General features: G+C 47.6%; 1 protein-coding gene across 3 annotated transcripts in view; it reads left to right on the forward strand.

The window, feature by feature from the left end:
- Positions 1–219: 219 nt before the first annotated feature.
- Tshz3 (teashirt zinc finger homeobox 3) overlaps positions 220–20870 on the forward strand; it is a 70917-nt gene continuing 50266 nt past the window's right edge. Inside the window, exons 1-2 of one of the 3 annotated variants that reach the window (XM_071604260.1) lie at positions 220–263; positions 1133–1820. In XM_071604260.1, the coding sequence (XP_071460361.1) occupies positions 1781–1820 (40 nt within the window). In that variant the 5' untranslated portion in view covers positions 220–263; positions 1133–1780. Of the gene's footprint in view, positions 264–776; positions 859–1132; positions 1821–20870 lie in introns of those variants that run through there. The other 2 variants (XM_071604261.1, XM_027941435.2) reach the window with 2 other exon arrangements.

A 20870-nucleotide genomic window follows, 5' to 3' on the forward strand; every position in this document is an offset into this window, starting at 1 on the left:
AGTGCCGCCTCAGGGACAGTGGGCTTGGGGACCGCCCCCGCACCCCCGCCACAGTCGCCGGGGAGCGCCCGGAGCCGGCCCCGCCGCGGCCGCCCCATTCCCGGCCCGAGAGCTGGCCCAGGGAGACGCAATCGAGCCCGCAGCGCATCGATGCGCCGCCGCCCGCGCCGCTCGGGCTCCGGCTCCCGCTCCGCCGCCGCCGCCGCCGCCGCCCGAGGGTCGCCCGCATGAGCTCCAGCCCACCCGCGCCCTCCTCGCCGCCCGTAAGTGAGCCCGCGTCGTCCTGCCACCAACGCAGCCCTCCCAGCTCCTCCTCCCCGCGGTCGCCCGGCCGGGCCCGCCCGGAGCCTCAGCGACCCCAATCACCCAATCAATAATCAATCCCCTTCATCCAGAACTGCCCGCAGGCCGGGCGCGGCAGGGTGGCCCTCTCTCAGAGGCGCCCTGGGGCGGGGGATGGGCCAGGGAGCCCGAGTTTGTTCTCCCGCCTCCGTCCCGCCCTGGGATCCGCCGGCGCCGTGGGTGGGGGGCGCGGCCCGGCGTCCAAGGGGGTGAGAGGCGGGGTGGAGGGCCCGTGATCATCCAAAAGTCAGGAGAGGAAACTTGGAGGCACCCCCTCCCACCCTGACCCCCCGAGACGGGCCCGGGAAAGTTTGCCCGGGGAAAAAAATAGGGGGAAGTGGCAGCGGCGGGTCCCAGGGGAGGAGCCCGGGTGGCGTGGGGCCTGAGGGCGGCCCCCACCCACTCCGGCCCGCACCCGCCTCTTCCCTGGAGGGCGCCAGCGCCCGCCTGCGGGCCCTGGCATTTTCGGGGGGCGCGAGCCCGCGCCCAGGAACCTTTCTGTGGGTTTTGGACGCGGTGGGTGGAGAGGAGTGCGGGCCGGGCGGAGCAGCTGGGGGCAGCCAGGGGGCGGCCCGGGTGGAGAAGAGGGGTGGGCGGGGGTAGCTTGCGCCCCGGGACGGGCTCCGCGGGGCTGGCGCCGCGCCCGTGTGTGTGCGCACGGGGCGGAGGCGGAGGGGCGGCACCCGGTCCCTGGACTGGGTGGGGGTCCTAGGCAGGCCCAGGGCTGGGGGCGGGGGCGCGGCGCCCCCGCGGGCAAGCGAGTGACACGATCATCTCCTTTTCCTTTAAGCTTGCCTGTTGCCGACGCCGCCGCTCCAGCCGCGCCGCGGGCAGAAGACTGGACCGCCGAGCCCCGGGCCGCGGCGGCGGCTGCGCGCCCCCCCGGATGCGGTGACCCCCTGCCCGGGGGCGGGGGCCGGGGCAGGACCCGCCGGGGCCGCTCCCGCGCTCCTCCTCCCACCCCTCTGCCCGCCTTCTCCCCCTCTCCCCGCCCCCCAGCCCCGAACCCCGCGCACCTCGTCTGGGGACGGGGCGGGGGGGGGCAGGGCCCGCTCCTCCCCGCCCCCTCCTCCTCCGGCCTCTGGAGCGATTTGTCAAACTTCCCATTCCGCCGGCAGCGCGGTCCTCCTCCTCCTCCTCCTCCACCACCACCTCCTCCTCTGCCTCCTCCTCCCCCCGTGCTCCTCCCTCCCCGCGCCTCCCTCGCCCGCCCTCCTTCTTCCCTCCGCACGTTCGGGGATCGCGGCGGAGCGCGGCGAGGGGGGGACGCGGAGAGCCGGGGCGCAGCAGCATCCTGCGGGCGGCCGCTCTCCGGGGGGGAGGCTGAGAGCAGGCCCGCCTCGCCCCCCCCGCGGGCCCGCCGCCCCTCCCTCCCTCTCCTCAGCCCGGCAGCGGCGGCGGCGGCGGCGGCGGCTGTGGCAGTCGCGGGAGAAGCATCATGCCGAGGAGGAAGCAGCAGGCGCCCCGGCGCGCAGCAGGTACGAGCCGCTTCCCCTTCCTCCTCCTCTCTTCCTCCTCTTCCTCTCCTCGCCCGGCGCCTCCAGCCGCCGGCAACCCCGCTTCTCGCCTCACTCCTTGCCGCTCTCCCACTGCCGGCGCAGAGTAACTCCGGGCGCCCGGCTTGCTCGCTGCTTTTCTCTTTGGGTGCGTGCGTCCGCCTCGGATACCCGGCGCCCCCCAGATGCCCCGCTGCGCTCTGCCCCCCTTCCCGCTCGCATCCACTTCGGGACCGCGCTCCGGGCTAACTGAGCGGAGATGGGTCCGCGCCTCCCCCGCTCTCTGGCTGCAGAGCGGATGGGAAGGAGCCCTGGTCTGTTGCTTTACGTGGGGGGCGGGCGGGGTCACCTGAGTTCCCTGGGACACCTTTGGTGTCCTCCGCGGCGGACCGGCGGGGGACTGCCCGGTGTCTGCCAAAAGAGAGACTGAGAGCGAGTGAGCGAGCGTGTCCCTTTGGCCACCTTACTGCTAATTCGATTGATTCTTCGTTTATTGGGCCCAAACCCGGCACAGCGGTGGAAAACCAGAGCGCACAGGGTCTGGGTATTGTCAGATGACTGTCAAGTCAGTATTCAGTGCTGGCATTTCCTCTACTCCGGTTTATGTCCCTTTACTCCCTCCCCTCCTTCCACTGCTTTTCCTACCCTCATCTCAGAACACTTAGTTTTGGGACACGTTTGAGTACTCCCCCCACCCCCCCACCTTTTTTGCCAGGAGTGTCAACTCCTGTTAAGACTGAACTGATTTTTCTTTTCTTTTCTGGAAACAAGCATCATTGAAAGCAAAACAAAACCCACACACGTAACATTATTTTGCAATAATGTTGGTTGGGGCATGTTGCCTGGAAGGAGGGTTTCTGGCCCTTTGCCACCCTTGATTTGATGACTGATTGATCGCCCGTCATGCTGCTGCCTTTGATCTATTCATTCCCAATAAACATCAATAAATCACTTGCAATAGTGAGGCCAAGCTCTGTGACGTCAGGAGGGCCCTGTCAGTGCAACTTCGGGGATTTGGGGGCGGATTGCGAGAAGACCACATATGGACGTGATGTATTTTGATATGAGTAACACTCTGATGTGCAGTGGTTTAGATGCTGCCTGAAGGAGAAGGTTACCTAGGGGTTCACTTCTTTTCTTTTCTTTCCTTTCACTTCTCTTTTGATGGAAGAGGGGAGGGCAGAGAGAAGGGTCAGGGCATAGGTACTCTGAGTGCTGGTCTTACTCATAGTGGTTCTGGTGATGATGATTTCCATCAGGCCAGCGGGCACAGCCCCTGGAGCTCCCACGTTGGCTGCACTCAGGACTCCAGTTTCTTTATACAGGGTCACAGAGAGGGAATGATGTTTTTTTCTTCTCCCAGAAAATGTACTTGCCTGTCAACGTCTTAAGAAAATCTTAGGAGAAAACAGAGTTGGTTTGGTGCACATAATGTAGGTTTTGCTTTCTGTCCTCAATGTTGCCCAAATTTAGAAAGTTTGAAAATTCCAGTAGTGCTTGTAGGGAGAGTGTGACCTCCCAGCTCACCTCACTGATGCTTCTTGCTCATCCTACCTTCTACTTTAAATTCCAAGCTCAAGCAATGAGCTTATCTACCCAAAATAAACTCTAAAACTTTGGAGGAATCCTTCACAAAGTTGGGTAGTAGGAATGCCTTGGGCTTTTTCCAGTTTTTGAGATTTTTTCTTTCGTTTTTGGATACACATTTTAAGGTATCTGAGTGCCTCAATTAAATGAACCATATGTGATTACATCTTCACATTTGGTTTCGAACTCTCTACAGTTCATCTTTTTGGTTCCACATTGCCCGTCCGAGACTCCTTATTTGATAACTTTCTTCTGAAATTATTAGAGAAGGGGAGAACGTACTATTGTTTTTATTTTAATTTTTTTTTCAAAGCAACCTGTTCACTAACCTTTTTGCACCTTTTAAAAAGCCAGCCAGGAAATCTCAGGTCAGTTAAGAAAAATTCATTATATAAAAACTTGACTGCACGACTAATAGGAGATGGAAGAATGGTTTTGCTCTATCAAAATGACCCGTCAAAACGACTTTGTTTCATATTTGATTTAATTGTCTCTCTCCTGACAGGCACATTCATCAATAGCTTAATGGTCAATCAGAAGTTGGCAGCGTGAGTGGTTTCTTTCTTTCCCATACCCTGGTTTTGGATTTACTTTATCAGAATGCCTCTGCCTAATGGACGTGTGGAGGAGGGGGTGGAGAATGACTGAAGGGCTACTTATTTAAGAAGAGTGGAGAGGGAAAAAAAAAAAAAAAAAAACTTCCACATTAGGCTGGCGATAAGTATACACAGGCCAATAAGTGAACTGTGTGAGGATTTTTCTTTTTTGTTGCTGTTTGTTTGTTTGGATGGACAAGAAACTTCCCATTTTTTTTCCCTCCTTTTTCAGTTCTCACAGCTGCAAGTTATAAGGTTCCTGCCTGCTTTTGTGGCATACTGAGAGTGATGACAAATTGATTGCTTTGTACTGATAGAGAGTGGGAAAAAGAAAGATGTCTGCTGATTGGTAACTGGAAATCCAGTCCCCAGCAACCTTGAGAATACTCGAGAATTTTTTTTCCCCTCCAAACTGAAAGGTCCGCTCAGCCATAAAAAAAGAAAAGTTGTTTTGCCAGCTTCATTAGTGTTCACCTAATTAGCTGTAAACCTGATGGATTCCTGACAGCTTTAATGATTGGAGATGACAAGCTCGACGCAGTGTCATCCAGCAGAATTAGGTTTGCAGCTAGTTTGATGTAATCAAGTTGATATTACACAGTCCTGGCTGCCTTTAGTTGTGCATTAACTCAATTTTCTGCTGCAGGTGACAAATGGGCTTTGGTACCTGGATAATCATGTCATAGGAATTAGGGCCCTTTTAATGGTCTGGGGTAGAATAACAACCACAAAGGGCCGAGAGCTGGGTAGAGCTTGCAGACATAGCACACAGGTGCACACAATCTTTATATTTAGGCCAAATGTAACACTGCTCTCTGGAAGGCCGGAATAGGCTCCCAAGAATCCCTGAAAAGATGTATTTCTGTAGTTTAGTTTTTTTTTTTAAATAGAAATTATGCAAAGTCTAGTGTCTTTTCTGAGAGAGAGAGATTTCTTTACCTGCAGAGGAGAAACCTGGACAGGAGTTTCCTTTCTTCAGGCGTGTAATTTCAAAGGGCAGTGCATTTGTGCTGGGCAGATGTTGCCGCCTGTAGAAGCTTAGAGAAGCAGGGTTAGCAAAGGCCAGTGTCTTTTAAGCAAAATGACCATTATCCTTTGCTTAAAATATGATCCTCTCCTATTTGTAGTGTTTGTCTTTAATCAAGTATTTTCTAAAATGCCAACAAAAAATTTAAAGTAATACCTAGTAGCAGATAATATTTTATTCATTTGTATACATTTTCTGGAGGAAACGTGAAATCAGCAGGCCATTGCCTACAAAAAAGAAAAAAAGAAAAATCCTCAAGGAACCACAACTTGCCACTGGCCATTTGAGGCTTTTTCGTTGTAAAGGAGAAATCTTTTGTGGACTTCTTAGGTGGTGACATTGAGGGGAAACATTCAAGTATGTTGACTTTTATTAAAGGGACTTGGATCTGCTTAGGATCTGTTGGTATTAGAACACTGAAGGTCCCCTGGGATATGCAGAGGGGCTTTCACATTGCCAGTGGACAGGGCTAAGCCTAGGAGATGGCTCACCTGGCAGTGCCCAGTCCATGCCTTCCCAGGCTGAGTCCAGGCTGCTCTAGAGAGGAGCTTTTTCCTTCTCCCTTGGAAGCCCCTGGAGCATTCAGGAGTGCATTTCAGCATCAGCCTTGGGATTTATTTGCTCTCAAACCCACCACATATTTTTTCTTTGGACAGGTAGTCTTCTCTGTAGCAAGGTAGCAAAATACTGGCTTTGGCTGATCTGTGACACCCACCCCCAACCTTATTTCCTCTGAAACAAGGGGAGCAATGCAGAATTTTAAAAAGGAAAATAAAAAAGATGAAGGCAAAAAACAAAGGGGCTAGGAGGCGAGGATAATCCCGCGGCCTTCCACATGGGGAAGAGAATCTTCCAGAATCAGCTGCTGTGCCCCCATTATCTTGACAACTGTCAGTGAGGGCTTCAGTGCTCTCCAGGGCCACACTTGATTGTGAGCGGTTGATGTTGTCATTTTGTTCTCAGTTTTGCCTTGAGCGCGCTCATAAACGGGAGAGAGATAGTCAATAACTGATGTATCAGCAGTTATTCCCCAAATTGCCTCACAAGTCTGCATTTTCCCTCTTTTTTACTAAAGATTGTTTTGTAAAGTGATTAGAATGAAAGGTGACTGTTCAGGGCCGTGGGAAATGCCGTGAAACCCAGGTGAGTTCATGACATTAAAACCGGTCCTTCACCCCGCCCTCTACATCTGGGATTTGTGGAAGGAGAAGGATCACCTGGAGGGCACAGTGCCTGGGCCCTTTGGGGTGTTTTCCTTTTACACAAGTCATGGCCAAGTGAGGCCAGGGCAGAGGCTGCTGCTCAGGCAGGAACGCAGAGGAATTGTTGGAAGTCTCCGGTCCTGGTGTGCCACAGCACATTTAATCCCCCATAATGCCAGCAGTTCAGTTACTCCAAGTGCAGCTAGTGGGTCTTGCTGACCCATTTCTACTCCTGCCTGTCACTGGACAACTATGCAAATAGCTTTGGTCTTATAGCAAAATAATAATAATAATAAAAAGTAAGGCATGGTCTACCCTTCTATGTTAGCATGCAACTCAGTTAAATAGATCAGCCTTAGAACTAAGGTGCTTTTCACACTCCTAGACGTCACCCCACAGCACATGGGGGGAGACAGGGCAGAACAGAACAGTGGTTTCGTTTACTCAGAACTCTCTCAGGTGTTCTCTCTCTCTCTCTCTCTCTCTCTCTCTCTCTCTCTGTGTGTTTTAGTTATACTCCAAATTGTGGTTTCTCTGTCTGAAGTTAAAAATGAAAGGTGAATACAATATATTGTATTTGGTAACAATGATATGGACTGGTACATCCAGACAGATAATGTGCAGTTGTAATTAGACTCAATAGACAGGCAGTCATTTTTAAATTCTTTGACACATGCATAAAATAGTCATATAATAAGATAAGATGACAATTTTATGTTAGGTTGATAAAGTGTCCTGATACATGCATTTAAATGTCTGTAAGCCTTTTTAAAAAAAATCCAGACAGATTAATTCTAGTTTCCAGTATTTGCAGTTAGTCATTAAATTAATTTTTAAATCCTACTAAACAATAGCTATGAATATTTTTTCCTCCATTTCTAGATTTTTTTTTCCCTTACTGAATTTAAGGAATGGATATGTAGTCTTGGTAGCTTTCCTTCCTTTCGCAACATTTGTAAAAATTTACGTTAGATGTGGACTTAAAAATTTAGGTCACTGTTCGTGACTAACATAATGCTGTGCATTTTTTGGAAATATTTTTTTAAAAGACAATAATAGGATGTAATCTGCTTCTGATCTCTTGACTGAACAACTGACATACTCTAGGTTTAGGAATCTTTATTAGAAAGATTAGTTAATGTCCTTGACCAAATATTGAATATTTTATAAGCCCCATTTAAAAAAGAAGACATTTCTAGTACATATACTTCGTTTGATCAGCGTTTAGATTCTTGGGTTTAATTACTTCCAATTCTGTAAATTATTTCACTATTTCAGCCAGAATAACTCATGGGATGTATTGAAGGGGGGAAAAGGGATTTCGTAAAAGGTCACATTACCTGGACTTTTTGACCATCTCTCTACCTTATTTTCTCAGCTATGCAGAGGTGTGGCTCTTGAAGAATAATTTAAGTTTGTTTGGGCTTAATGATAAATTATTAATTCATACTGTCAGGACACATGTTATTAATTATGACTGTGCTTTCTTCATCCAGAACAGCTGTTGGGAAAACAGGGTAAGTTCAGATTGTCTTCGGGAGGCTGGGTACCAAAGCAAGGTTCTTACCAACTCCTTGTCATCAAATTCCTGGTCTCCAGGCTTTGAGAATAAAGGATTGCAGAGGGCGGAGTATAGGGGAGAGAGAAACTATTAATTCTAGACCAAGATGGACACTGGCAAATGTCAACTAATGTGCATTTTTAAAACACAAGCCTAACTCTCAACCCATTCTGAGTCCAGTCGGATTCCAAGGTGTAGGACACCTGATTTCTTCCCAATTCCAGTTTGGAGTTGGCTGACTCCTCCATTCTACCAGTACCCCTCCCTGCCCCGCCCTCTCTTCTTTTCTTTTCTCCTCTTCTTTCCTCTGTGGTAGGCCAGAAGGTCATGTTCACAAGTTTGTAGTAGCAGAAAACAAAATACTCTGCATGCTTGTTTCTTTCCCAAACTGGAGCCCATCTTTAATGGAGAGCAAAGGGCTGTTTGGTAATATACGTGCAGTGACTCAAATTCATTTACTTTTGATTTTCCGTCCCCATCATTAAATCTAGTCCTATGTATTCAGTTTCCTCTGAGTTCTTTGAGAAATGCATGTTGCATAAAATAGGCAATTTTTAATGAACAATTTAATGTAAATGGGTTTTGAATTTAAATTAATATTAATGAAGCCTTGAGTGAATTTATTTTGCATACGTAAAGACTTGTAAGTCTTTCACCCATGTGCTTTCTCCTTTATGTAGTAACATTGGTTGAGTGGATTAACCAGCACCTTTTAAAGATTTACACTTAAAAAAATTAAATTGATTTTATATGTCCACTAACACCAACATATTATTAAGCAAAAGCGTTACTTCATTTTAAGAAAACATACCTCATTTCCTACTAACCCTCTTAGTTTCCATTGCTCTGGAAGCAGCCGCTGGCTTGGCTTCGCTCGCTGCTGGAGAAAATACATACCAACAATAGTTACTACAATCAAGATGTTTTCTTTCTTTGGCTTACCTCTAATGCATTATGTATCCTGGAATGATGGGAAGTTCTGTAATTAATTCTGTTAGATGTAATTGCTATAATCACTTTGATGTTATACATAATAAAGGTAATATGGTAAGCACATAAAAAAATATAAACACCTTATTGTAATACTACTGCTAAAATCCCTTCTCGCCAAGCCTCGTTTATAGACAAGTGTTCCAGACTATTTTTGGTCATAGGTGACAATTTATCTGAGCTAGGTTAATTGATATTCCAAAGGAGAGGCATTTATTGGAAAGGATGGGCCTTGGCTTGGAGGGATCTCCAAGCTGGTTGCCTAGGAATCTTAATGCCCGTTTCCTTAAAGATGTGGCTAATTAAGAAAAGGTTTTGTCTTCTGTGGATAAGAGAGGTAAACGCTGCAGAAGTGGCCATGGCATGAGGAGAGAGTGTGGCAAAGGAAGGAGTGATGAGCTAGGAGAATGATCACAGGGTTCAGATCACAGGGGGTGCTGTTCAGTAGGTTTTCTCATGGCGTGGGATTATGGGAAGCGCCCTGGGTATATGTGTATAAGAGAGGGAAAGCATGCCGGCATGTGCTAATGGGTAAGCAGAGAAGGCCACCTTTCTATAAGAGTGCAGTAAGGGAAATAAAATGTAGAATATTTGCTTTTTATTTTCCTGCACATTTCATTGGGGAGATGGAGGATAGTTCCTAACTGTTGCTTGACATCCCACAGCATTGGCTGATGTGATCTGGTGTACTGAAATCTGAATGATGTTTGAGACCCCACCTCACCACCCATGCCCCCATCTTTGGTACAACCATCGTGGACCCATAATTTCCGCAGGGCTTGGAGGAAGTTTGCCTGAGACCCAAGTGCACAATGCTCTTAGGATTTTCTGAATTCATGTAAATCTTTTTTAAACCAGTGCAGCTTGCAAGAGGTGGGGATGTGGTGGGACAGGAAACTTAATATTTAATTTTCTCCACTTGGAGAGTCTGGTTCTGGATCTGTGGACACACAAACTTTGCTGTACCCTCTAATGACAGAGTGTTACAGAGTTCTCATGGCCTGTTCTGTGCTGATTCCCCACATCTACACTGTATTTTTTGGTATGTTTTAAGTGATCATACAGAGGATAAAACTAAGAGAGGGGGCGTGTGAGAAGGGAATGCTGAAATCTCCTGGGAGGAAGGAAAAGGTGTGCTAAGGTAGGCAGATATTCCCTGGCCTATGTCTTGCTGTTGACCCTAGTGGCTGGGTGCAGACCTGGCCAGGGGCAGTGGATCCTTCTCCTGGGCCTTGAGCAGGTGTGGTCTCCTGCCTGCCAGGTAGGCAGGGGCCTCAGGGGAGGGTCCTTGATCTGGGCCCTGGCCTGGGCTGCAGACCGGCAGCTACTGGTCCACAGGAGTGACTCCCAGGCTGGTTTTGATGGGGAGGATGATAAAAGGTCTGAGAACTCCATAGGCCCCTGTAATCAGGGCCAGCGCTGACATCCTTCTCAAGTTTGACAGCTTCTTCCTTTTCTCTCCTCACCGCCAAGCCTTTCTCAACCGAATTTCCCCGCCCTCCCTCTCCCCTCCCTGCCTGCCGCCCACCCCTTCCCTCCCTCTCCTCCTTTCTGTGTGTGTCTCTCTTGTTTCATGTTCTTGATCAGTCTCAGATGCCGGGAATTATTTTTTTTCGGGCGGGAGGGGGAGTGTTGCTTTAGGTTTGTGGGTTGGGCAGGTGTGAGAGGAAGTCTGTGTTTTTTTTTTTTTCTTTTCTTTTTTTTTTTGTACTGTAGGCCTGTTGCTAATTAATGTTCCTCCATAAGATTCTGTCGGAGTTGAGTAATGTTTTTGATCTTTATGCCTGATAACTGCATACTTAATGAGATTTCAAAGCTGTGAGTGCAGCTCCCTACAATTATTGACAGATGCCTTTTCTTTGCCATTGGGTTCAGCTTCATAAATCCTCTCGCCGTAATGAGGTTCAGTAGTGCCACCCTGGCAGTGAGCTAATGAAAGGGGGGAGGGCGAAGCGGCTCATGGCTGTCTGACACATTTTTTTTCCTTTAAAATTTACTATGCAGATGTCAAGCTGCGGGACGATTACTTCAAACATGCTAATTTTTATCTTGCTTTTGTGTCAGCCCTTTGCCATTAAAAAATAAATAAATAAAAGGACTAACCTTACTCCACTTCATTTCTTTCTTTTTTTTTTTTTAAGTCACATTTTTAATAACCCCTGGTGTGTGACTGCTGGGGACGTTGACACGCGCGTGGCCTTTTGCAGCTATCCAGTGGCAGAATCTGTTTTAGGTTTTTTATTTTTTTTTTCCCTTTGCCATTGGAAGGGCAGGGGGAGGATAAAGTACGATTTCCCCAGGCCTCCCTGCAGCCTGCCCTAAGTATGCACTTGAAACGTCGGAGAATTCATTTCAGAGTTCTGAAACTAAATCCTGGTGGAGAAGAGCCGCACCATGCCAAACAGTCGATTTCCTTTTCAGCGGAGTCATACATCACTGACCCACCCTTCCCTCCTGACAGAATGACATATGTCATTTATCATATGGGCCCTGGCCAGACAACAGGGAGGGGAGGGAAGCCCAGTTCCGAAGGATGCTGTCTCCTCCTCCCCGTACAGTACAGTGTGGCTTGCAGAGAAAGCACTGCTGATTTGGCGAGAGGGAGAGGGAGGAGAGAGGGGAGGCAGGGGAGCAGGGAGGCGAGAGCCAGAGCCTGCTTCGTGGATGGCTGTCGGGGTGTGTGGCGTGGCAGGCTCGAGATTGGCAGAGGCGCGGAAAAGAGGTTATGTTCTTTCAATATTATCTGCTAAACCACACTGTTCAGCCTCTGATCCTCTCCTACTCCCCCTTTCCTATTTTCCTTTTCTCTTTTTCCTTCTTTTTTTTCCCCCCCTTTAATCCAGGGAAACAAGGAGAAAAAAAATAAAGCAGGTTGACAGGTATCATTCAAGCCAGCCTGGCTTGTGAGAGGTGGTATAAATGAATCTCAGGGCTCCTGGCTTCAGATGATTCAAACGTGCGTTATTGAAGATGGATGTTCCTTAAAAAAAGATTGATGGTGGATGCCGGGCTTAGGGTGCCATTTATCATTTTGAATATTATTTAGACTTGCCGTGTAAACCTGTAACTTGAGAGTTGGACCAGCCGGGGCAGGGTAGGGGCCTGTGTGTGTGTGTGTGTGTGCGTGTGTGTGCATGTGTGTGTGTGTTTCCATCGATTGGCCTTGGATTCTCATTGCTGCCGACCAGACACAAGTCCTTCCATTTATAATAGGGAGGACCCCCCCACACATCACCCCTCAAAAAAGGTGGGTGTGGAGAGGTCTTAATTTTGAATAATTTCCAAGGACACAGGGAAAAATGAAGCGTCTGTGATTTACCCTAAAGCTAACAGACAACTTTTTTACTCTCTTTCTTCCTTCATAAAGGCAGTCACGTACGAAACATTAAAATATAAACAGAGCTGTAGTTGCTGAAGCCAGAACCCTTGTCTGATTTTTTAAACTCTGTGTCATGCTTTAAAAAAAAAAAAAATCTATCCAAAAAGCTTAGCACAATATAACTTAAAAAAAAATATTGGTTGGCTTGGTTAGTAGTGTGAGAATGAAGAAACGTAGACTTCCACATCTCAGGAATATTTCAGATAAAAAATGATCTTTTGCGGCTCCCTGCCCCTATCCCAGCAGCCTCTTCCCCTTTGGGTCTGCACTCTTCTCCGCAGCTGGGCCCCCACTAACCCCCACCAGGACTGATGTGGACAGCTGTTTCCAGGCCCTGCCAGTTAATCACTTCTTGTTCTTTTGCACCCCTGTGCTCTGTGCACCAGGACACCCCCACCTACTGGAAGTACTTAGGGACGCAGGCTGGCTTATGCCTGGAGCCCCCAGCTGCTGAGAGCTAGGCTCCTCAGAGAGGGCTGGCCTTTATACCTCTTTTGCTTCTGAGGCCTTGCTGCCTGGCTCCCTGGTGGAAAAAGGAAAACAGAAACTCTGCTGGCCTCCCTGCTCCTTCTCCTCCACCCAAAGAGCCCTGATAGTGCAAATTCAATTGTCAGGGATTCTATTAAATATGTGACTTTATTTGGGTTTGCTAATTAAATTTAAGGCGTCTTGTATGACTTATAGTGTGGACATTAATTTTTTAAAAATGATGGAACAGAAAGTTAGATTGGTGTAGTTTTTTATCTAAAGAAATGACAATCTAGAATTTGTGCAAGAGCTGAATGTATCTTGAGGCTTCTAGGGCAAACTTTTCCCTGACATATAAAAGGACTGCTATCTGCCTGAGCGGCAAGGAAATGGAAGTGCTGCCTGTTCACTTGCCAACTCCAGTAAACTTTGTATGTATTTTGAAATAACTTTATTAGCAATGTGACACTGCACTGCACACAAGGATGACTTAGGAGTCACTTTGGGGGTTGACCAGCTGCTGCCAAACATCGGGTAGAATCAGATTTGTGTCCTTTGTTGGTGCCTGAAATTGCACCCAGCTATAAAAAGATGATATTGTTCCTTGCTGAGACTTCATAGAAGACAAAACTTTGATCATCTCCCCTTGCACTTGGGCAGTGTTGGAAGTAATTGGAGTACAAGTGCCAATTTGCAGGAACAATTGTAAACACCTTTGATACAAATGGCATCCTCCCATTTTTTACTGATTAGAAAAACTTTCCTATTAATAGGTGCAAAGTCCATTTCAGGTATAATTGGTAAGGAACTGAGTGCACTCATGGGAAGAAACCTTGTTTTGTTTTTTGTTCGCTTTTCTTCTTATCCCCTTTTCTCAGTTTTATGGCTGGAGACATGATTTATTGCAGCCATCCATCTTGGGGGCTCATCCATCACACCCGGGTTGCTAGGAGATTGTGGCAGCAGCTGTTTGCTCTGAATCAGACAGAAAAGTTGTCAATCATCAAAGGCAGGTGAATAGCATTAGAAACACGCTATTGTCAGACGGAATAATTAATCAAAGAGAGAAAAGATAATTAAAAAGATATGACCCTTGCAAGTACTTGCTCTGGGTTGCCTGAAAAAAGAAGAAGAAGAAGAAAGAAAGAAAGAAAGAAAAACTGCCTGGTCTTTTCTAGACACTTAAGCAGCTGAGGGCTGATAAAATATGCACTCTGCAGTGCATAGTTTTTAATTAATTGAAAAAGGTTCAACATTCAAAGACGATTCTGGAGAAAAGTCCGATTATGAGCAGAAGTAATATTTATTGTTTGCATGAAGGGCTTGACACAGACAGACTCCAACTTTCTGTTGGCAAATCTCTGATTCTGTGGTTGGTGAGAAGGTGCCACCAGGGTCTCCAGGTAGTCACCAGGGACCCATGTCTGTTTTTTCTGCTCCTCTGCCATCTTGTTCAGTTACTCAGACCCCAAAGAATCAGAGTGGGCCTCTACTAACCAGGATCAGATGTCTTCCTACCGTTCCAGTGGGTCTGAAAGGACTGAGCTCCTTAAATGACAGGATTTTTTTTTTTTTTTTAAATGGAGGTGGGAGGATTGGAAGATGTACTGTGATGTCCACCTTCAGGGTCCACAGAGCAAGCTCTGTATCCTTTCAGCTGCTTCAAACCTACCTGGACCTGAAGGAAAATTTAGAATTCATCTTGGCGTGGCCCAAAAAAGGCGTCTTCGAGAGTCGCATCTAAAAAGTGATAACCCAAAAAACCCAGTATCGTGGTCTAGGGATGATTTTAGGTGCCCATTTTACCCTCAGAAATATATTCATAGACTAGGAAGTTCATTCTTGCTCTTTCTGAAGCTAAAATATTCTGGAGGAATTGGAAAATGTATTAAAGACGAGATAGAAAGTGGCATATCTCGAGTTGCTTTTCAGTTAAATATGCTGCAAACCCTGAAACAGATCTACTCTTTTATTTTTGGATACTATGCTTGATTTTCACACCATTCTCCTCCCAAAGAATAGCAGGACTTCTAAAATTAGCAGGAGGAAAAAAGGCTTGAATATTAGAATTCATGCAGAGGAAGAAAGCAACACTTTTTTTTTTTTTTTTTCAGCTGGGACACTGTTTTCAGGGTGCACCAGATCAGAGCACTAGGGCCTCCATCCTCCAACTCTCTACACACATTGACATTGGGAATTCATTACCCTGAGTCCCGAGGGAGTGTGCTACCATCACACCTCTGAAGGTGTCATCCACCTCTTCTTCCCGTTTTACACTTGAAACCCACTGTGGCTGATACAGCCCTGGCCTTGAGGTGAGAGAGAAAGAGAGACACCTATAATCAAGCCCTCTCGGAGGACTTACCTGCTCAGGTAGTTGGAGGAATTGTTCCTAATCAGAACTTGATCGCCAGGAAAATTAGTGAATTTGACTTCAAGTGACTCCTAGGGTTCTGGAGCCAGAGTGTCCTTGATGGCCTTCTGACCTCACAAGTCAGCTGGGAGATACCTGAATATCTGCATTTTTTTGACTTATCGGTTGTCCTTGAATTTTGGTGTTTTCTGGAGCAATATCTGTTCTTAACCAAGCAGGGGCTATGCTGCGGGCATGCCAAAGATCCCAATGGACGCCTGGTGGGGGTGGAGAGCTTCATTGGATGGCCTGGGCCCTCCTGTCCCCCATTAGACCTTGCTGTTTTGAGGTGGACCATGGGGACAGTTCATCTCAGCCCTTGAAGAGCAATTCCCATAGTTCTGTCATCTCCCCTTTCCTAGTAATTGCTGAGAAAGCATACTGCCTGATGTCAGGCAGAGCAGTTCCAAAATGTGGAGGTTCATCAGGGAAGGGCAAAAGAAGAAAGTTCCCTGGATTCATTTTATGGTAGATTTATGAATTCACATATAAAGAGCGTCAACCTTTAATGCTAGTGAAATGAGATTGAAATTTGCTTCCCCTGGGGGAAAAAAAAAAGGCAAACAAAACAAAGAAAGGGAAAGTCTTCAAGTTCTGAGAAGCTTCTGCGGATCATTTTTTTCTGGAGCTGCATTGGGATCTGATGCTCCTTGTTCTCCCAGGTGATCCCTGATACCTGCTTAAGTGACCCATGAAATGATGGAGAGGAGAGGGGAAGGGTGACCCAGGAGGGAGGGATGCCTTGGTCGTCTTCAGAGGAGTCTGGGTTCTGAATTTGTGTTCTGACCAGGATTGCAGCCCCTCTGTCCCTGGATTATGGTTTCTAGGACAAGGGAGGGGAACTCAGCGGGGGCCTCCTGCATCTGAAGGGGGTATAGTGGGATAGAGCCACTGTGAGCAAACCCAATACTCCCTTGACCCCGTGTCCACTTGCCATTTGAGGATTTCATATAAGTGTCATCCATTTCCCTCTTTTAGTTTGTTGAGACAAGGTTCCTTGGAAGTCCTGGATTTTCCTAACTCAGCTGCCATAGACTCAAAGCAAGCTGCCCCCCCCCCCCCCACTCGCCCTACCCCACTGGCTCTGCCCAAAGCCTTAGGATGCGAGAGAAAGGAAGCTCAAATTAAGCAGTGTGACTCCCTGTAGGTGAAGACATTTTGAACCACTTAAAAGACCTCCGCCCACCTAAGATGCAGTGCTTATTACTCACCTGCCCAAGGAAACGCCTTTGAAAGGGGCGAGGATTCACATTCGCTGGAGGAGAAGATGAAGTTACCATGGCTTTCCCGTGGTGAAGGGCTCCCCTTTCGAGACATTCCATTTCCTGCCTTTGTTTTTGCTCTGGGCTTGTATGAAATGGCTCTTTCATATATATTAGTTAGCGAATACTATGTCGGTGTAATATATGAGGCTGCGGTGGTGTTATTTTCTCTTGCTTTTCTGTATAAAATAGTAAAGGCAGCAAGGCCTCTGGTACGTGACTGAGGTTCCTACTGAGATGGTTAGGTGAATAAGTAATAGAACAAACACGGAGTCTACTGGGCAAAGGAAAATAAATAAAATAACAGCGTGTTCTTGGTTCAGAGGGCCGTGCAACACAAGCTTGTTCACGTTGGGTCCTGGAGCCGCAGAGCCTGATGAAGTGTGGGTGGGGAGGCAGAAAGGTATTATTTGGAAACACATGTACTGGCTCCTTGTGAAAGAAGTGAAGTATTTAACATTTCTCCGAGGAAAACATCTTTCATTACTTGACGTGTTCTCTGGTAATGATTTTTCATTTCAACAAACAAGTGCTTATTAGCGTTCGTGCGAGAACCTGGCTGAGGTGGATGGCAGGGCCATTTTTAACAGGGTCTCTCTGGCCAAGGTGAATGGGGCCGGGCTGGTCTAGGTGGTCCCTGGGTGACCTTAGATGTGGCATCTCCAGGTAGCTCTTGGACACATACTCTGCTCTTTGGACCCTCTGCCCCGCTATGGGGGTGGTTGTGGGCTCAAGTGGAGGAAGTCACAGGCTTGCGTTTTGTTTGTTTTTCATTACAAACAGGATGATCAGTGGTACTTGATTGGAGGTTTGAGGTGGGTTTGCCTGGAGAGCTGGGCTGCACTGCATGCTGGGATAGAGGATTTCTTGGTGAAGTGGACTATTTTGCTTGAAGAAGATACGATGGTGTAAGGGTTGAAAAACTGATCAAAGTCCTGTTCTGTGATGGGTCTGGCTATTACAAATGAACTGGTTTCAGGAAAGAGAGCCTAGGCACCAGAGCTGATCAGGCATGTCTGAGCAGGGGGCTTAGGTGGGCATTCTGGGAGGTGGGCTCCCATACCTTGGGCAGCTTCCTGATTCTGGTTGGTGTTGGGGAGGGCAGCTGCATTGCTCTTGGCCCTCTGTGAATGAGAGTGGGAGGGAGCAGGTGTGGTCTCCACTCCAACTTACTTTGGCTGCAACGCCTGCGACCCTTCAGTGTGGCTTCAGCCCTGGTTTATTTCGCCTGTCTTTTCTCCTATGAGATAATAAGTGCTTCAGCCAATCTCACTGCATTTCTGGCCCAACACGACTTTTTCTCTGCTTTACCTTACATCCCTGTCGTGGTGTCCATGAAATTAGAAATCCGGAGCTGGGGAGCGCTTTAATAAGCCTCTAATTATAGTTTGCTAAACTGCTGTTCCCATCAAATCGAAAGTAAGTATCGATGGGTGATGGCTCAGTGCAAACTTTGTTACAGATCTCAGTTCCCAAATGCAGCTGATAACCTTAGTAGGTAGGTGAGCCCCCAAATAAAATCTGATTATGGGTAATCTGTCATCATCACTCTGAAAAATGCGATCTCTATTTACATCCCGTGACAACCTTTTATTCAGTAAATGAAAATCGTCTTCACCTCTCAGAGCCCGCTTGCCTGGTGGTTCCTTCTGCCATGTCAGGGTGGGGAGTGCAGCTGTTAACACTGTTTATACATTCCAGGAGTATTAAGCAGTTAGGTTACTGGAATTGTGGTCGAGCGTGGGGGAGCAGCATTCTGGGCTGTGTCTCTGTAATCAATTACTAAGCATATCATGAAATTCCAGATGTAATAATAAAGTTTGTGATGATTGTATTGTCAGGAGGCACAGAGCACACCTCCTCATTGACAACGGAAGAGACAAGGGGGATCACCCAATGTTTTGACTATAATATGACTAAGGGTCTTAGCAGGGGAGGATAATTTTGCCCTCCGCCAGCGGTTCTGTACATTGTCATGTTTGGAAACATTCCTTTTTGGAGACTTGACTACAGAGGGGAAAATGAAAGGGGGAGCAGGGAACACCCTTTGTTTCATGGAGGACTTTTCCTTCATGTACTTCATCTTTTTCCTGGCGGTTGCCCCTGCCGGACAAAAATTGCCCTGGAGAGGTGGCAGCTTCTGCAGTTGGGGAAGCAGGCTGTGCAGGAACCTGGCCACTCTGCCCTTAGAAACAGCCACCCCTCCTCGTAAAGGTACAGCATGCTCTGGTGTGGAAACATAAAATGGACGTTCTATTAAAATCAATAGACTGTCACGGCTTGACCAGACAGCTCCAACACCACGGTAGGTGGCAGTTGGTAGACATTCGGTGCACAGCACACTTGGCCGCAGTGAGACAGCTAATGCAGCCACCGGCTTCCTTGCAACTATATGTAGTTTTCTCCTCTCTGTGTATCCATGACATTTCCAGAAAAATGCATCTTCATGAGAGGGTTTTACTTCTTCCCTTCGTTATGACACAGCACGGCAAGCGGAGCAGAGCTGCAGCTGCAAAGTTACGTGGCACATTTTAGCCACATCCACTGGGTACCATTATTACCATGCCTGTGCTGGTATTCATATAAATGCAGATTAATTTAAAGAAATAATAGCAATTTATGCAGACCTGAAACACCAGTGACAAAAAAACAACAAAAAATGTTAAGTGAGCTATTTCAAGCTAAAAAAAGAAAATTAATGCCCCCTTTTAATTCATCGGTGCACCAAAAATAGATAATAAATGTGGCTGACTGTGGGGTGATTGTGCAGACTTGTTTTTCTAAAGTTCCAGTGCAGGTGAGTCGGGAAGGCTGACAATGGCTCTGACCACATCCCCTGCAGGAACCTTGCAAGGTCCAGGCTGTCTCACTGAGGGCAGATGTGCATGTGCTGTTATTCTCCTTGAATCTGTGGGAGAAAGGGAGCCGGGAGCCCTTTGGGAGGTTCTCAGTTCTGCTGTTGGGCAGGGCAGCTCTGGTGTAGGGAGTTTCAGGAAACCCATCTCTGGCAGGTCCCACATTTCCTGTTATCCTCCTGCTGCCATGGTGGCTGGGGATGTGTCTGTGTGTCACCCATGCCACCAGACAGTCAGGTGAGCATGCTGATGCTGAGGATCCCATGGCCACCCTCTCTGGACGGCGCTGCATCCCTGCCCACAGGAGTGGGTGGGAAAGCCTTTCCCACAGCACCCCCATCTGTGTTTGGGCTCAGCTTCCCCAACCTGGGCTGCTCCCTGATTACTGGGAGTTCGGTATTTCGCCCCCAGTTTTAAATGGAGTTTGGCTCCTTGTTAGAAAGCTCATTGCTGTTTTCAGTTTGAAGGGATCTGTGGACCACACAGCATGGCGACAACCTTCATTTTCTTTCCCCTCCCCATCCCCTCTTGTTATTAAGGTGGGAGGTGGTGGAGAGGAAAGGAAGGAACTGAAAAATTACATAGGGATGATGCTGGAGGGAGGGGACGCCCTTGGGTAGGCCAGGTGCTGAGACCCGCTGGCCTCCTCCTGGTACTCACGGGCCGGCGCCGGGGGCTTGGGCATCTGAAGTGGTTAGGCTCAAGTTGTAACATCCGAGGGGAGCCGCAAGGAGTCTGCCTCCCGAGGCCCCTGCTGGTAGCTCTGGGTCCAGGCCAACCAGCCAGCTCGCTCAGAGCTGCCCTGCTAGAGAGGAGAGTATTCCAGAAGACATGAAAGTCGAGTCTGGTGCGGAGCTTGAGGTCCACTCAGAGAAGCTGCTCAAAGATATATATTTTTTTTATTTTTTGGTAAGAGTTGTTTTTTTTTGTCCCCCAATTTAAAGCTGTTGTCAAAGGCAAAGCTGTTATAGAGAGAAACCAACCTTTCAGTAATCACAAAGCAGCTTTTATGAATTAAAAAAAAAAAAATAAAGGATCTTGACCCTCTTTGAAAGGAAATAAAGGAGGAACCCAGTGTAAGGAAAACAAAAAAAGCTGATGTTACAGTTTTTGTGATTACTCATATCCTAGGCTGAAGCTTGAGGAAGCCAGTTATAATGGAATTTCATTTTTTTTCCCTCTTCCTAGTTGTGTCCCTGCTCCCTTTTTTCCATTAGAATGAGGAGTGGTTTGTACTTGGTGTGAAAAAAAAAATGCATCTTTGGCACGTGATCCTTGTTTTTAGTTAACCCAAGGCTGAAGGGCCTGAAGCTAGAGTTATATGCCCTTGCGATGAATTCTCCAACTCTGAGGGATCCGTGGAGTGCAGAGACACAGTGGGCTTCCACAGTGGGCTCTCCCAGCCTCTCCCCCGCAAACGACACTCTCAGGGGCTGGACCCAGGTCTTGCCTGGACTTGAGCTTTGATGCCATCCTTTAACTCACGTAAACAACCTAAAGGCCATTAAATAATTCACCTTCAGATATTCAGAAGTGAAAAATCTAAAGCCATCTAGTGGTTAGTTATTATTACTAGCCACTTTAAAAAAATTGTTTGATTGCCATTGATAATGCAGGTGGCTAGGGGCAGTTCACTGGTGTCTTTGGTGTGAAACAAGGCAGGAGACACTGACCAAAAACAGAGATGCCTTA

This window comes from Marmota flaviventris, chromosome 18 (assembly GCF_047511675.1).
Source record: "Marmota flaviventris isolate mMarFla1 chromosome 18, mMarFla1.hap1, whole genome shotgun sequence".
NCBI classification, from domain to species: Eukaryota; Metazoa; Chordata; class Mammalia; order Rodentia; family Sciuridae; genus Marmota; species Marmota flaviventris.